Genomic DNA, 15,912 nt, shown 5'->3' with positions numbered 1-15,912 from the left:
ACTTTGCGGATTTATGGGAAATTTCAATAAAAATATTTAAGCAGAGTTCAAAAAAATAAAACAGGAAAACAAAATACGCCGTTGCCGGGGATCGAACCCGGGTCACCCGCGTGACAGGCGGGAATACTTACCACTATACTACAACGACTTTGTTGCTACGTTAGTTTTATTTACTTATTTAATTTTAATCTATAAACTGAGACGTGGGATATAAGAAGAAACCCTAATTCTACTACAACGATCTTTGTTGATTGTTGAAACCATAAAAGAAAAAAATATGGAGAAGATGTCCGATCTTCCCCGGGAATTGGTAGAGGAAATACTCTCAAGGGTTCCAGTGAAATCGATGAGAGAAGTCCGAGTGACTTGCAAAACGTGGAACGCTTTATCAAAGCACATTAGTAAAGCAGAAGCTGCAAGGGAAGGAGAGTTTCTTGGGATCGCGAAGGTGTGGAACAGGGTTTATTTAAATAGTGTCAATCTCCATGTTCTTATGTTCCAAAGTTCTTTCTTACATACAGAAAAAGGGGATTTCTTTCTTACATGTTCTTATGTTCCAAGTTCAGTGTTCTTTTGAGTTTTGGATTTGATAAGAAACGTTAGAAATTTTTGTTTGTTACAGTTTGACATCAATTCTGCTTGTTTTCCTAATATCAGAACCAGGACCAATTAGCTAGCTGGCAAGTGGTCACTCAGCCAGCTACTGTATACTCCGATGAAAGAAAACAGAGGCAGAATCAACCTTAACAAGTAACAAACTTTGTTAGAAACATACATAGAAGAAATTTGCCGCCATAAGACATACAAAGCTGATGTAGTTCGACAGAGCTTGCTAACTGCTAAGCATATGGGGTGGGGTTATATGCTATATGCTATATAATTATACATTGTACATAGATAAAAAAAAAGTCTTTCTTGAGCTTATTTAGTTCCAACTCCTTTTGATGAACTCAGCCTTCTTTGACAACTTGAAGCATACATGTTCGTTTTTGTTGTTTTGTACTCCTCTAAGAGCACTACATGATGAAGGAAAGCTTCACTTGAAAAATTAATGTTTCTTTTAAACTTGTAAGTAAAGGAGTCTTCTTCTCTTCCTATGAGATAACTTTCTCTTGGTGACACCATTTTCTTTTTGCTATTTTGAAGAATATTTCCGGTGAATTATACAGTTTTTAAAATTCTTTCTACTCAGATATGTTACAAATTAAACCAACAAAACTGTCACATTACCAAGAAAAAAAAGAAAAAGAGAAATAAGAAACAAAATTACCTGAAAGGAATTGGTGTGGGTGTGGTGTTGAGAGTCAAATAACCATGTCAATGGGTTTCCTCTAGCCCTTGTGCTATAATCAGTCCCAGAAGAAGTTTTGCCGTAATTCATTCTTGTTGTTTTCTATTCCTTGGCTGCGTGTTCTTATTGTTGTTGATTTCAGTAATGCAATGAAGGATGCTATGAAGGATGCTATGAAGGAGATACGATCGTCTTTTCAGGCTATGAGGTTGATTGTAGTGTGTTCTTTTGTTTCTATGTTTTGGAAACTTTTGCTCTGTTTGTTCTTTGTGTAGCTCTAATGGTTTTGAATCGGAAATGTAGAAAGATGAACGACACAGCGGATTTGTGGAAAATTTTCAAAATAAAAAAGACGCCTTTGCCGGGGATCGAACCCGGGTCACCCGCGTGACAGGCGGGAATACTTACCACTATACTACAACGACCTTGTTGCTACGTAAATCTTATTTAACATTTTAATTGTAATTGTAATTGTAAACTGAGACGTGACTCTGCCTCTGCCGTTTGAGGCTAATTATGATATTGCGACTCTATCTGCATTTGGAGAAGAGCAGCTTGCAGTTTTATTTCAACCTTTTGAAGGCTATGTGATGGAGATTTGGGTTACGACTAAGATAGAGCCTAGTGCCGTGAGTTCTTAGCGGTTGTTGATATGATTTATGAAACCACTATATGATGGGAGTGGTGTGTGTTCTTTTCTATCTCTTTGTTGTAAAATTTTGCTTGTTTGTTCATTGTGTAGTTCTACTGGTTTTGAATCGTAATCGGATCGGGGCTTACCAGTTACCACTATACTACATAGACCAACCTTGTTGATACCCTTTTTCTGTATTTATTTAAATATTTTATCTAAATAGTAAATAGAGAAGTCGATTAGACCTAAAATACCTTCTCAAAGACGTTACAAATAAGAAGAAATTAAACCCTAATTTATTTATTCCAAAGATCTTTGTTCATTCTTGAAAAAAAAACAAAAAATGGCGACGATGGTAGAGGAGATACATTTTTGCATCAACTCTACTTATTTACCTAAACCAGATCCAAGTTCTGTATGCAACATCACTCATCTAGCTATTCCGAGATGCTGCGTAATGCATGTGTATCCTTATTCTCACGGCAATACTGTTAATTTCTTTCTTTCTTGGCAATTTTCAATAATAACCAGGTGTTACAAACTAGTTCTAAATCTTGTTTTAAATTTCTTCCCTACCATTAAACCAATAAAACTGTCTCCTTAATTGGCAAGAAAATAAAAAGAGAAATAAGAAACAAAACTTGAATGGAAACATATAAGTTGGTGATCTACAAAATGTTTCTAATGGAATCTAGTAGATAAATGTCTGTGCAGTTGAGAATCAGTAGGCATAAACACTGGAAGTTGGTCTCCTCTCTGTGATCTAACCTGTTGAAAATAACCAGTCAATGGGTTTCCTCTAGCCCTTCTGCTACGATCAGTCCCAGTAGAAGTTATGGTGTTGAGACATTCATTACCAAGAGGACCTCCAACATCTGTTCCGGGAATCCGAGACAACGATACAAACCGGCCAGCTTCTGGATCCCAAACTACTGAACTCTCATCGCTTGACGGCAAGTTTCTTCTAGCTGCAACAACAGCATTTCTGCTTTCTTCCTCGTTTAAAGGTGACTCGTTAGCTGGTGATGACATGTACATTGGGTTGAAGTGATCTCTCGTCAAACCTGGACTACTAAGGCTACAAGACTCTGAATCAGCAGGTTTGCCTCTTCCGGGGCTGCTTCTCCCGCTTACATTGCTGCTGGTTTTGTAAGGGTTTTGCCGCGAACTTACAGGAAGAAGCACTGATGAAGATGCACGTGCTTTTGCAGCTGCTTTAGATGCTTCTTTTGAGTCAAGTTTTGCCAGCTTCCATGGATTGATCCTTACTTGTTGACGCTGAGGTGGCTTCTTCTGTGAAAGTGAGTCGGGATCTATTGTGGATCGTACAGGTCCAGGCTCCAAATGCTGGATAACATCGTCCTGGCAAAACAAAATTTATTATACAACTGAAGAAAGCGGAAAACAGAAGAGATTTGGTGTTTTTACCTGTTGGTCCACGAATATGTTTGGGGGTGTACACAAGGAGGCACCACGGTATTGAATGCTCAATCCGAGAGAGCTTCTAGCACTCGTGGCTGTCACAGCTGAGCTTGCAGGTGAAGGATACTGGCTTGTTTGGTCTAGCTCATCTACAGATGTTCCAAGTGGTTCAGTTTGCGCTCTCAGGGCAACAACATATTCATATGTTGTGATTCCCTACAGCCACAAAAGTGACATATCAACGCTCAGCTTTGTGTTTCCTTATGTGTTTGTCAGTGGAGCGTAGAATTCAAAAAATGGTGCAAGAAAAAGTATATACAAAACCTTTCGGATCAAAATCATATGGAAAAAGAAAAGTTCCCCAAGAGGTATCAAAGCCAGTAACGAGAGAGTTGTACAAACAACCTGCAGAATGAGAAAGCAAGCTCAAGTCGGAAACTAAGCATTGATAGAAAACAGAATAAACCAGTATTTTCTTTGAGAATACTTACCACAACAGCGGCAAATGGAGGACGGGAGAACCCAAGCCCAAGCTTTTCAGTTATAAGATGTTCCATCGCCTTTTGGTCCACGAAACATCGAACAAATACAGTAACACCAACTCCAAATTCAGCTATAAGCTGACACCATATTTGCAAAGTCATATCATATGGATATGTTAAAATATTATCAGATGAGATAAAGCGTAGGCAGAAACAACCTTAAAATAACAAACTGTGTTGGAAACATACCCAAAAGAAGCTTGCTGCCATAAGACACACAAAGCTGATGTAGTTTTTCTGCCCCACACAGTTATTCAGCCACTAAGGCAAAAAGAAACTTAACATATCAGTTTAAATTGCTAAGTCAGAAACCCAACAAAAACAATAAAATTTTCAAGTTGCTTACCCGGCAATGGTGATCAAACCCATCTACACACTTGCCACAACTTCGACAGTGCTTGCTAAACATACGTACCTTCAAGAAAAGAATGTGCTGTTACAGTACAAGATGCAATGAGAAGCTTCTAACCAGAAGGTAAAAATGTACTATACCTCAGCATTGCACAATGAGCAGAACAAAGCTTCTTCTTGTTCGTTTGATTGCTCTTGTTGGGTATCTCTACGGCAATCTTGTATTACTAAACAACCACAAATGAATCTTCCTATAGCACTACAGCAACCTGAGCCGTGTCTAATATATGGCCCACCATCAATTGCTGAAGCATTCTCTGCAACAGAGACATCACTATAAGAAAGAAGTATCCGATTTATGTAAGCCTTATACACAACATCATCGGGTAGAGAACGTACCAGGAACATAGTTACTGTTCTGTGACTTATGAGCTGGAGTGTTATCAGCCTTCACAAAGATTCCAGGATCTGCAGGATCTATACCAGTGCATCGGATGTAAAGAACTAAAACCGAAAACGCCTGTAAAATCATTATGCAAACTCTATGAATAAATTGCCATAGTGATGAGAGATGTGAGATAAAGAACAAGTTTAATGCAACTGAGAGCTTAGTGTAACAATGTTTCGTTTTAGGTCTTACCAGGAAAGAGTAAACACCAATGGCAATATATTCATAGAGTTTGTTTCCAAGAAATGGAGCAAAGAAGGCATAGTAAGCGACAGTTAGCAAGAAAAATACAGTTATGGCAACAACCTGCACAGCAACATGAGCAACAGACCATGTTAGATAACCATATACATAAACTTAAATGTGTGTTTTATCCACAAACACATAAAGCAGAGGAAAAAGAAAAGATTTTGAAAACTATGTGAATACTATATCACAACAAAGTAAACTACCAGATACGAACAAAACATTTGATGTCATTTTCAAAAGGATTAGAAAAAGGAACAAACTTGTCACAATAGCAGATTACGACAGGAATTTCCCAAATCGTTAAAACCAAAGTCAAAGACAGAACCCAATCAATACTCTCAGTGAAGTATTGTAAGGAAAAAAACCTGAAATGTGTGAGCTGGAAGTTGCCATCCATGTCTTCTCGCCATTGCAATGAAGAAACCCACAACCCCTAATTAATTTATCTCGGGAAACCAGATAAACCCTAGATTACTAGAGGAAATATCCTAAACCTAAAAACCTTGAACTCGTTAAAAAATTGAAGATCAATAGATTTTCGAAATTCTTTTTTTCCCCCTAAACTCAGCTCCTACACTAACATCATGAGCTTGACCGAGTGTATAGCACTTGATTAAGTCGACTAGTGAGGAAAATTTCAGGACTTAAAAGGTTCATCTGCTTGAATTTTATCAATCAGAGAGTGTCTCTCGGGGACGAAGTCACAGGCAGTTAGAGATATAAATGAAGAACATTAAGGACTGGTTTAGACTTACACAAGAATTTTCTTTTTATTTCTGAAATTCACAAAAATTCGATTTGTTAATATATTTATTTTTAATTTAACAGTTTTCTAATATTAAATTTGTTAATAAATTTTTAATTCAATAGTTTTACTCTTGTTCAAATTATCTCAATCAAACATTAAATGTTAATGTCAAATAGAAACATATTTCTCCCTATTGTTTTTTCTATCTTTATAAATGAGATTATATAGTATAATTAGCAAATTACAGGATGTTTGTCCATAATGGGGAGAAAACAAATAAAAGTATAAAAAACAATTCCTGATCAAATTAGTTAAGTTAAAGTGTATACGTGGCAAACCATTATAGCTAGCTGGGTTTGGAAGAAGTCAGAGACGCCGTGTCGTTTCTCATCTCGCCGGTCAACTTTTGAGAGAGAGAAGAAGAAAAATGCATTTGAGTGAGAATGAAGGTGTCGAAGGTAACACCTTCGTGGTCACTGGAGGTCTTGGCTTCGTCGGTGCAGCTCTCTGCTTAGAGCTCGTTCGTCGTGGTGCTCGCCAAGTTCGCTCTTTTGACCTCCGTCACTCTTCTCCTTGGTCCGATGATCTCAAAAACAGTGGCGTTCGCTGCATTCAAGGTTCCAATTTCATCGATCCATTAAACCCTTTTTCAATTTGATCTGTAACTTCTGAATCTCAAGTTTTTAGTGTTAGATCAGTTCCGGATTTATATATTGTGATGATGATGTCACAGGTGATGTGACTAAGAAACAAGATGTGGATAACGCTTTAGATGGAGCAGACTGTGTTTTGCATCTTGCTTCTTATGGTATGTCTGGGAAGGAGATGCTTCGGTTTGGTCGTTGTGATGAGGTTAACATCAACGGGACTTGTAATGTCTTGGAAGCTGCGTTTAAACATGAGATTACAAGAATTGTGTATGTTAGCACTTACAATGTTGTGTTTGGTGGTAAAGAGATTCTCAATGGTAATGAAGGTTTGCCTTATTTCCCTCTTGATGATCATGTTGATGCATATAGTCGAACTAAATCGATTGCAGAACAGTTGGTTCTCAAGAGTAATGGTCGACCTTTTAAGTAAGTCTGGTTCTTGATTCTTCAATAGAGGAAATGTTGAGGTTTTTATGCTTATCAGTGGCTGTGCTTATGTAGGAATGGAGGCAAACGGATGTATACATGTGCGATTCGTCCAGCGGCTATATATGGACCTGGCGAAGATAGGCATCTTCCTAGGATTGTTACTCTAACAAAGTTGGGTTTGGCTCTCTTCAAGATCGGTGAACCGAGTGTCAAATCAGACTGGATTTATGTCGAAAACCTTGTCCTAGCAATCATCTTGGCAAGTATGGGACTCTTGGATGACATTCCTGGCAGAGAAGGACAACCTGTTGCTGCTGGTCAACCATATTTTGTCTCTGACGGTAAATGCATCTCTTAAACCTTAAAACTAGCTTCCTAAAGCAAGCTGAAGTATTTTGCATTGGCGATGTTGTAGGTTACCCGGTGAATACCTTTGAGTTTCTGCGTCCTTTACTAAAAAGTTTAGACTATGACCTGCCCAAGTGTACAATCTCTGTACCTTTTGCGCTGTCCTTGGGTAAGATCTTCCAAGGTTTCTACACTGTGCTATATCCATGGCTATCAAAGAGCTGGTTACCACAGCCCCTTGTTCTTCCTGCTGAAGTCTACAAGGTAACAGTTTTTTTCCCAACTCATATTCCAGCTGAGATCATAAACCAACTTGTATGAAACTTTTGATGTGGTGCAGGTCGGTGTTACCCATTATTTCTCATATCTTAAAGCCAAGGAGGAGCTTGGATATGTTCCATTCAAGAGCTCCAAGGAAGGTATGGCTGCAACTATCTCATACTGGCAGGAAAGGAAGCGGAGATCTTTAGACGGTCCAACCATGTTCACTTGGATAGCTGTTACAATAGGAATGTCTGCTCTTTTTGCTGCCGGATGGTTACCCGACATAGGACCTGTGCCTTTCTTAAGAGCCATACACCTCTTCTTTTTCCGGACAATCACGATTGTAAAGGCTGTCTTCATTGTAGCAGTGGTACTACATGTTGCAGAAGGAATCTATGCGTGGTTTCTGGCTAAACGAGTCGACCCAGGAAATGCAATGGGGTGGTTCTTGCAAACCAGCGCTCTCGGGTTTTTCTCAATGCGGTTTTTATTGAAGAGAGCGAAAGAGCACCAGATTTAAACCCAGCCTTGTTTTGATGTTGTAATCAAAAAAAGTTTTACATGACTTGAATGTTTTCAAGATTGAAAAACACAAAATAAAAGATCTACATTAATCAGGATATTCCAATTTCTGAACAACTTATGGTTCCGAAAGTACCTCAACATAAAATAAAAGATCTACCTTAAACAGAACATTCTAATTTCTGAACACCTATGGTTCTGAAAGTACCTCAAACACACAAAATAGGTCGGTCAATTTATCAAACTCCTTTTGTCTGAACAGAACTAGAAAGTCTAAACCAACTGTAGAAATAACCATCAGAACTAGAAAGTCTAAACCAAATGTAGAAATAAATCACTCTAATAACGGGAAGTTGTTGGTTTTAAGCCGACACAGATCACTTGGCTACTTCCAGGGCATGTTAATGGTGTTATTGTAAGGTCCTCCAGTGCTCTGATGAATAGGGCTTCCATGTCCTCCTCCACAAGATGACTCACTCATTGTGCCTCGAGATTGTGGGCTACTTGGAGTCATCAGCACCTGCGTTGGGGCCACACGCGGTAATACGGGTGACGACAGTCCCATTTGTCCCACATGCTGTTTTGGTTCTTTTTCTCCGTCTGGTAAGAAACTCCCAACAACAATCTGTAATTTGAAAGCCAAACGTGTCCTTACATTGATCTCATGAACATGTATATATCAAATATTTTGAATTTGAAGAAGGCAGAAAATACCTGAACAGGTGATGCTGCTATAAGAAGACCAGCTACACTGCCACCGAGGACATTACCATCCGGACTTGATAATGACACGCTTAGACCTCCCGTCCTGCTTCTTTGACCATTGTTCTCCAGCAAATGGAAAGATCCCGATAAAGACAGAATCTCAAATCTCCCCTGGTTTTCAGTGTATACAAATCACTAGGATTAAAGCAGTAAAAAAATCGGAGTAAAAAGGGATTGAATAACTTTACAAGCTGAATCTTGATACCTCATATGTAACAGTTCCACCGGATGTGGCAGACTGGCGGAGAGTCACATTGGAGATGGCTCCATTTGCAGACAAGACACACACAGCACGGGGTCCATTATGAGTTAACGCCATTATCTTGGATGATACATCCTATCCCATGGATCAAACAGCAGCAAATCATAAATATGTCAGCTCTTAGATATGATAAAATCAAATGGACCTAAAATGTTAACAACACTAACAGCCACACAACATACTCTTGTCAGGTAAGAAACAACATAACCCTAATCAAGTTCAACATTCTCTTGTTACCAAATAATGATTGACCTTAAAAGACAACAACTCGTATACTATACAGATAAGCTTAGACAGACATCGTACAATTAAATAAGGAAATTCAAGAAGCTAGACGAAGATAGATACCTCTCCAGCCAGCACGGTAAGTACATGAGGCGTAAATCCGATTCCAGTCGAGCCTGAAACAAAAAGAATCTGTCAATAATATAGCAAAGCAAGACACAAAATATGCCAAGATTGGTAGGGGATTTACAGAGCAAAGATGGTTGACAAAGATACGCTTAAAAGGGCATAAAAGTCTATTGTAATAGCAATGATTCTCAAGGTCATTGTTTAACTACCATATTCACCATTTTTACTATATTCTAATAGATTGCAGCCGACACAAAACAAAACTTTCTAATTGCAGCACGTGAGGGAGAGAAGATTCCAAAATGTCAGAAGAATCATTGTGTGTTGTTACATATATAGTAAATACATACCTAAAGCTTGAAGCTTGAGCCTTTTGCTAGAAGAACCAGGAGGTCTTCCTCTCTTCTTCTCTCCTCCATCGCCGCCGCTACTAGGTTGGCTGACAGTGAAAGAAGGAGCTCCAGGATTCAAACCAAGTGACATTTCACCACTATCAGGCCCATATTTCCTCGGTCTACCTCTCCTCTTTTTCACTGGCTCACTTCCAGTTCCAGTCATGCCTCCAGACTCACCTCCGGGCAAGTTCATGTTCAAGACAGAATTCTCACCAGCTGAGTTGGGTTGGTACTGCTGCGGTGGTGATACTGATCTCATCGGCTGCTTGTAAAGAGCAGTTCCGTCGTCTCCACCGAATGACAATGGCCTGTTCTGAGACTGCTGAGGTTGAGCTTGACTGTGTTGCTGCTGCTGGTGGAGAGCCATTGTAAATTGCATTGATTCTCTGGTCGCCGCCATTAAACCCGTCTCAGATCCTGACATTTTCTTCTCACTTTCCCAAACCAAAACAGGGCAAAAAGTGTTAGCAGAAGATTAACCAAAACCACAAAACCATAGTTTCCATTCAAGAAGCTCTGAAGTGAAGAAAGTTTGAAACTTTTAGCCATAAATCTAAGCAACAACACGCACAAGAGAGACAATTCAGTGTTTCAACTTTCAACAACAAGATTGAACCATCTCCAAGAAAAAGTTTGAAACTTTAAGCCATAAATCAAAGCAACAACAACACCCAAGAGAGACAATGCAGTGTATAACTACAAGATTGTACCATATCCAAGTTTGAAACTTTTGGCCATAAATCAAAGCAACAACGCCCACGAGGGACACAATTCAGTGTTTAACTACAAGATTTGTACCATATCCAATGAAAAGTTTGAAACTTTAAGCCATAAATCTAAGCAACAAGGCCTAAAATTCAGCATTTAACTCCAAGATTTGAACAAAATTGTGGATTTTTTTAGATCTCTTCTCTCTCACAAAACTTTAGAAAAGCGGATCGCGCATTAAGGTTACCAGAATTTAAGATTAAAGATGAAAATTATATAAACATAAATGAAAAAGAAACCACTTTTATAATATTAAATTTTACAGGAGAATTTTGTTTTCTCGAAGAAAATAGAAAAATCAAACAAGAAATTACATTAAAAATTGAATTGAATGAGAAAGAGAGAGAAAACTTACGAGATGACTGAGGCGAAACTTCAGGAGATAAAGTAAAAAGACAAAGAGGAGATCTCTCTGTCTGCCTCTTTTTTTTAGGGTTTTTTATTTTCTTTAGACAAGAATATATATATAGTGCGGAATCTGTCCCAGTGACCAAATCTTTTTATTTGGATTATTATCCCCAATTTTTTTAAATATTTTCACTTTTATCTTTTATTTTTATTTAGTCCAATTATTTTTTTGTTTTTTATCTAATTGTCCAGAAATCATATTTTTTCACCCCAAAAATTAGTGCTTCCTTTCTAATTAGTAATTAGACAAAATCTTGATATTTTCTTAGTAAGAGACATTTATTATTGACACGCAAGATAGATTTTTTTTTTTTTAGCTTTACAATATTGTAAAATATAGATATTAATGACCCGGAAATATTGTTGATCTAGAAATATAATACTTTTTAAGCTAAGTATTGTTGTTTTTTAAAGAGACATATATTATTGACGTGGAAAATAAGCAAAAATTAACTTTTAAAATATTGTAAAATTTATTATTTAATTTTCATAATATTGAAAGAAAAGTTAGTGAAAAAGTCTTAGTGATAAATGTTAAAGAAAGGAGATTTGGTGTAAAATTGTTTTTGGCAGAATAACAGTTTCCGTGATGGAATCTACTAAAAATTAGGAAAACATTTTGATAAAAGTGTTGGTGATCTAAAGGTAATCATCTCTAGGGGTCCAAGTTGTTGTATATTGACAATGAATTTAAGATTTATTAAAAAACATTAGCTTTTACAATATTGTAAAACATATATATTAATGACTCGAAAATATTGTTGATGCAGAAATATTGTTATTTTTGTAAGAGACATATAAATTGACGTGAAATAAGCAAAATTTAACTTTTAAAATATTGTAAGATTTTACAATATTAAAAAAAAGTTAGTAGAAAAACAAGTGTTTGTGGTGATAAGTTTTAAAGAAAAGAGATTTGGTGGTGAAATTTTTTTGTAGAAAAGCTGTTTCTCTGATGGAATCTACTGAAAATTAGGCAAAATTTTTGATAAAAGTTTTAGTGATCTAAAGGTAATCATCACCATGGGTTTAGGTTGTTGTATTATATAAATTAACAATGAACTTAAGAAGTATGTGTCAACTAGTTTATTTGTTTTGGAAAACAATAACAATATATTTTATAAGTTATTTACATAAAATCTTTAACAAAATATCTAGATAGTCTAATATATATACTTACTATATGTGGTGTACTTCCTCGTTGACGGATGGGTTAGCTTACCACATGATAAGTATGTCAAATAGAAGGGAAGCAGGTGTAGAAGGCCACATTCGAATAGCTGAAAACTCAAGCTACCAATAGAGAGTGCAAACTAAACTATGGCAAAGATGTTCCTCTTTCTTTCACTTGATGGCAAATACAAGAAGAGTTCCGTCACGCAAAAACCGGCTTAATAATCAAATAGTAAGATTGTTACCTATGACATATGACACACGTACATATATTAAATAAAACCTAAACAACAAAGCTAACTTTCTATTAATGTGCCTCTTTTTTCCAATCAAACTTAATATTTCATTAATAAAAAAGCTTAACCTAGATAAAAAGAGAAATAGAGGATACATCAAAGGTACAAGGAACCGAACCAACCAACACAACAACCAGCAAAGTGATCGCATAAGAAAAAAAAAAGCTAAAACTTAGCAACAAAGCTCAATTAGAGACATGCAGATAACGAGATAAAGGCTGAACTAAAAAATTCTACCAAAGCAGAAACTAATTATAAAGGCCATCAATAAAGTAGTTATGATAAGTTATTTACCTCTATATATTTTTATTTTTTATATTGGGAAATTGTTTAGAATGCAGTATTAATATGTACATAATATATTATGGTTTATATTTTGAATTTAAGATGTAAATTGATCTTTTTAAAAAGAAAAAATAGAGTTTAAATATTTACGAAGAATGGATATTTACTGAATTTTTAGTTAAATATAAAAGATTTTATATTGTACGAGTTTAATATATAAATAAATTGGGTTTGGTTTCCCGATGGGGAAGAAAGAAAAATACACTCTCTTTGTTTCTAATAAATTGATGTTCTACCACTTTTAACTTGTCCCACAAAAAAAACATTTTCGTTTTTTCTTTATTTTTTTTAAATATCACTCACTCCTTTCTAAATTAGTTATGTTTTAGAAATTAAATTTTGTATTAAATTAGTTATCGTTTTATATTTTCAATGCATGTTTTTGAAAGATTTTCCAAAAGAAATTCTTATTGTTTTGGCTGATTAATTGATGATATGATATTAAATAACACATTAATTAGAGATAAAACAGAAAATTCAATGTTTTTTTAGTTTGTCTGAAAAACCTGAACTAGTAAAGTTCAAGATAAAATGATTGAAATTTGTTAGACTGCTATTGGTTTATAGTTATTGAAAATGTTTAATATAACAAACAATACAGAAATGATTAATTAATGACTGTTTCTTAATATAAAAACCATCACTCTTTTAGCAACAAAGAGAGTAATCATGTTACGGAGATACAAAAAAAACATCGGTAACTTAACAACATTTGAAGATTAACCTATTTAGTGAAAACAAAATCTATCTTTTATATCGGATATCTCCAAAACCCTGACATTTTCTATTGTTTCCAAAAGAGCAAAATTAATTTTTAAAACTTTTCCACTTGTGATTGCCTGATAAAGACAAAAATTATACTTCGACGCAGTTGCCATTTGGTTTTGACTTTTATACCAACCCAGCCTTATTTATACCAATTCGATCTCATCTCATTTTGTTACCAACACATCTCAAGTACACTACAATACAAGTCATCTTCTTAACCAGACAAGAATCAAATAAGAAATAACAGTTTCAAATTAAGTGCGTTCTAACACTCTATTCTATCTTCAGTTTTCCGGGCTTTTCTGGTGTGGAAGAAAATGTTTAATTGATCAACGAAAAGCAGATTCCTCACCTCCTCCAATTGTTTCCGGCTTCTCTCCATTTCCAAATCCAATTTCTCGAAATGAACAATCCTATCTCGGATCTTCTTCATCTGTTAATCCCAAATTTTGTTTGTTCCAACATAAATCATCATTGAGTATAACCATATAATAAAAAGTCTATGGAAAGTTGCAGATTGTTACTAACCTCAACTTCAACAGTCTCTTTGATTGCTCCTTCTACCTCATGCTCTTCCTTCTCAATTAAAGACTTTGCATCTGCCCAAGCTCTTTCAGATTCGTTTCTAGTGGTTTCACCACTCGATGCAGCATTGGCATCTGTGTATCAGGAAAACAAAACTGTCACTATTGGGTTTGGCTTAGGACAGAAATGGACTGCAAATAGAGACAGCTTGGTCTTTGATACCTTGTCGATTTGGGTCTCTACTGGCGTTTTTGTCAGCCTCGTAGTCTACATCAGATAAAGCTCTCACTGCCGCTCGAGCTGCTGCTTCTGCAACATTTGTGCCAGCCAAAGCTGAAAGAAAAGCAGCCTGAAGAGGACATGATAGGATAAATCTTATTCAGAGACAGCCAATGAAGCATAACAATTGAGGTGTGATAACACAGTACAGAATTATCTAACACATATTTGATTCTTAAATGCCTTATATATGTCAACTAGGGTTTGTTATTACTAGATTTCAAAGTAAGCCCCACAAGGTATTCTAGATTTAGGTTCTTTAAGGAGACAAAAACGCAAGTCGTGGAACAGCCTAGTGCAGACACTGGACTATTCTTCAGTAGCCTAACAATGTAAAAGCATTTCCACGCATGTTGAAGACTTATACAAATAAGATTAACATAGAGAGAGAACGCAACTACTCAAATTGTAGTGTCTTTCTAACCTGAGCCATTATTGGGTTGCTTGCATCTGCAAGAGGTGTTAATTTGATCCGCTTGTTGGGAGAAGAACCGTCTTTATCTATTCCTTCAGATTCAGGAATATCAGAGTCCTTGATCTGATCAAACATCTCTAAACCATCCTCAGAGTCAGACTCTTTTACAAACTGTTCCCCAAACGGAAGCTTGACAAACTGAGAAACACAATCCTTCTCCGTTCTACCAATAACATGCGATGCAACCTTCTTCCAATCATCTCCATAGTGCATAACAGCTTCCAGCAGCAGCAGAATTTCCTTATCAGACCACTCTGGCTTTGACTCCTCACTAATCTCAACTCGTTTAAACTCCGAGGAGTTAATACCAACACGATAATTACTACGAACATAGCACCTCGCACACAATGTCAAGTCATACTGAAAACAAAAATGTACATAATCATTCTAAGTGACAAACTCAGTGAATGAAATTATTACTATGGCTACAAATTATGAAATCAAACCTTATCACAGGCGAAACAAGCTATGCTGCAAATTGCTTTGCAGCCATTGCAGTTTCTCTTGGCAGTTTCTTTGACAGTTGTGGCTGGCTCAGAAGCAGCATCTCCGGCGGATTTTCCGGCCTCTTTTTCTTCCCACTTGAGCGGCTTAGCAGAGGCGGAGCTATTATAGTTGATAAGTCCCCATGAATCGAGGAAATCAAAGACGCGACGAATAGAGACAACATCACTGACGAGAGTTCTCCGAACGTCAGTGAAACTAATCTTCCGAGGATGGTCGTCTCTGTACTGCTTAATAATCGAGTTCCTCAAGTAGAGATAAAACTTAGGGTTTTTGGATGAAGATCTCGAATCGAAAAATTCCGGCAGTGACCGGACCTCGCAATCGTTAATGTCGGTCCATGAAAACCAACCTAATTGGTTAAATAGACGGTACAAGTACAAAATCCGTAAGAAACAGTGAAGAAAGTAGAATAAATCAAAGTTTTCTCGGCGTTGCAGACTTACTGGAGTAGCTAGGTACGTGAATATTATCGATATCGGAAGAAGAAGACGGCAATTGAGCCGACTTAGAAGCTGCTGCGGCGCCTCCAGACGTAGTTTCGGAAAGAGAGGGAGTGCTCGGGAGAATTTCCCCAGATCCGCCGGGATCGGGAGCTTTCATGGCCATGACTCTCTGTTTAACTAACGCAACTTCGCCGGAGAAGGAAGAGGGAAAAGAGAATCTAGCTATCGAGATGGGCAAAGTTAAAAAAAAA

At 36.8% G+C, this 15,912-nt stretch overlaps 5 protein-coding genes, 1 long non-coding RNA gene and 2 other non-coding genes across 11 annotated transcripts; 3 read left to right on the top strand and 5 right to left on the bottom strand.

Moving 5' to 3' along the window:
• Positions 1-76: 76 nt before the first annotated feature.
• On the bottom strand, positions 77-148 carry AT2G33660. Its single transcript has one exon. It is a non-coding gene; the product is annotated as a tRNA-Asp (tRNA).
• Positions 149-277: 129 nt separating this feature from the next.
• Positions 278-1,932, top strand: AT2G33655 (F-box and associated interaction domains-containing protein; the record flags this gene model as incomplete). Its single annotated transcript, NM_179885.1, has 3 exons — positions 278-448; positions 1,360-1,509; positions 1,801-1,932. The coding sequence occupies 3 exons, from the start codon at positions 278-280 to the stop codon at positions 1,930-1,932; spliced, it is 453 nt and encodes a 150-aa protein (NP_850216.1).
• On the bottom strand, positions 1,645-1,716 carry AT2G33650. Its single transcript has one exon. It is a non-coding gene; the product is annotated as a tRNA-Asp (tRNA).
• Positions 1,933-2,426: 494 nt separating the features above from the next.
• AT2G33640 (DHHC-type zinc finger family protein) lies at positions 2,427-5,667 on the bottom strand. The gene is made up of 10 exons (NM_128924.4): positions 5,303-5,667; positions 4,881-4,994; positions 4,640-4,760; positions 4,382-4,557; positions 4,236-4,304; positions 4,079-4,150; positions 3,839-3,967; positions 3,672-3,752; positions 3,354-3,563; positions 2,427-3,287 (listed from the first exon to the last, which is right to left on the bottom strand). Exons 1-10 carry the CDS (start codon positions 5,345-5,347, stop codon positions 2,607-2,609), a joined length of 1,698 nt encoding a protein of 565 aa, NP_180922.2. The 5' UTR covers positions 5,348-5,667; the 3' UTR covers positions 2,427-2,606.
• Positions 5,668-5,969: 302 nt separating this feature from the next.
• On the top strand, positions 5,970-8,014 carry AT2G33630 (NAD(P)-binding Rossmann-fold superfamily protein). Its single transcript, NM_128923.5, has 5 exons — positions 5,970-6,302; positions 6,419-6,761; positions 6,837-7,105; positions 7,180-7,376; positions 7,453-8,014. Exons 1-5 carry the CDS (start codon positions 6,113-6,115, stop codon positions 7,894-7,896), a joined length of 1,443 nt encoding a protein of 480 aa, NP_180921.1. The 5' UTR covers positions 5,970-6,112; the 3' UTR covers positions 7,897-8,014.
• On the bottom strand, positions 7,964-10,821 carry AT2G33620 (AT hook motif DNA-binding family protein). 4 transcript variants are annotated; one of them, NM_201861.3, is made up of 6 exons: positions 10,473-10,782; positions 9,630-10,108; positions 9,274-9,326; positions 8,869-9,000; positions 8,613-8,774; positions 7,964-8,523 (listed from the first exon to the last, which is right to left on the bottom strand). In NM_201861.3, exons 2-6 carry the CDS (start codon positions 10,096-10,098, stop codon positions 8,284-8,286), a joined length of 1,056 nt encoding a protein of 351 aa, NP_973590.1. In that variant the 5' UTR covers positions 10,099-10,108; positions 10,473-10,782; the 3' UTR covers positions 7,964-8,283. The 4 variants fall into 4 exon arrangements, with proteins under 4 accessions (NP_973590.1, NP_565769.1, NP_850215.1 ...); NM_128922.3 differs by having other exon boundaries at positions 10,385-10,627; NM_001124965.1 differs by lacking the exon at positions 10,473-10,782 and adding an exon at positions 10,798-10,821 and having other exon boundaries at positions 7,985-8,523.
• Positions 10,330-10,782, top strand: AT2G08595. Its single transcript, NR_140374.1, has one exon. It is a non-coding gene; the product is annotated as an other RNA (long non-coding RNA).
• Positions 10,822-13,438: 2,617 nt separating the features above from the next.
• Positions 13,439-15,875, bottom strand: SWI3B (switch subunit 3). Its single transcript, NM_128921.6, has 6 exons — positions 15,662-15,875; positions 15,158-15,567; positions 14,661-15,071; positions 14,180-14,306; positions 13,961-14,091; positions 13,439-13,865 (listed from the first exon to the last, which is right to left on the bottom strand). Exons 1-6 carry the CDS (start codon positions 15,822-15,824, stop codon positions 13,698-13,700), a joined length of 1,410 nt encoding a protein of 469 aa, NP_180919.2. The 5' UTR covers positions 15,825-15,875; the 3' UTR covers positions 13,439-13,697.
• Between the last annotated feature and the right edge of the window lie 37 nt (positions 15,876-15,912).

Source organism: Arabidopsis thaliana, chromosome 2 (assembly GCF_000001735.4).
Source record: "Arabidopsis thaliana chromosome 2, partial sequence".
NCBI lineage: Eukaryota > Viridiplantae > Streptophyta > Magnoliopsida > Brassicales > Brassicaceae > Arabidopsis > Arabidopsis thaliana.
The sequence above is the reverse complement of the archived record's forward strand: the minus strand, read 5'-3'. Positions and strand labels throughout refer to the sequence as shown.

Coding starts and splice junctions, on each gene's coding strand:
- AT2G33640 (NM_128924.4), bottom strand. CDS start 5,347: ATGGCGAGAAGACATGGATGGCAACTTCCAGCTCACACATTTCAG. Junction 4,558..4,639: donor GAACAGTAACTATGTTCCTG/GTACGTTCTCTA, acceptor TCTCTGTTGCAG/AGAATGCTTCAGCAATTGAT. Junction 4,151..4,235: donor GGTTTGATCACCATTGCCGG/GTAAGCAACTTG, acceptor TTTTTGCCTTAG/TGGCTGAATAACTGTGTGGG.
- AT2G33630 (NM_128923.5), top strand. CDS start 6,113: ATGCATTTGAGTGAGAATGAAGGTGTCGAAGGTAACACCTTCGTGGTC. Junction 6,762..6,836: donor AGTAATGGTCGACCTTTTAA/GTAAGTCTGGTT, acceptor GTGCTTATGTAG/GAATGGAGGCAAACGGATGT. Junction 7,106..7,179: donor ACCATATTTTGTCTCTGACG/GTAAATGCATCT, acceptor GCGATGTTGTAG/GTTACCCGGTGAATACCTTT.
- AT2G33620 (NM_001124965.1), bottom strand. CDS start 10,098: ATGTCAGGATCTGAGACGGGTTTAATGGCGGCGACCAGAGAATCAATG. Junction 8,775..8,868: donor GTGGAACTGTTACATATGAG/GTATCAAGATTC, acceptor ACTGAAAACCAG/GGGAGATTTGAGATTCTGTC. Junction 8,524..8,612: donor TAGCAGCATCACCTGTTCAG/GTATTTTCTGCC, acceptor TTCAAATTACAG/ATTGTTGTTGGGAGTTTCTT.
- SWI3B (NM_128921.6), bottom strand. CDS start 15,824: ATGGCCATGAAAGCTCCCGATCCCGGCGGATCTGGGGAAATTCTCCCG. Junction 15,072..15,157: donor CTTGTTTCGCCTGTGATAAG/GTTTGATTTCAT, acceptor TTTTGTTTTCAG/TATGACTTGACATTGTGTGC. Junction 14,307..14,660: donor GCAACCCAATAATGGCTCAG/GTTAGAAAGACA, acceptor TGTCCTCTTCAG/GCTGCTTTTCTTTCAGCTTT.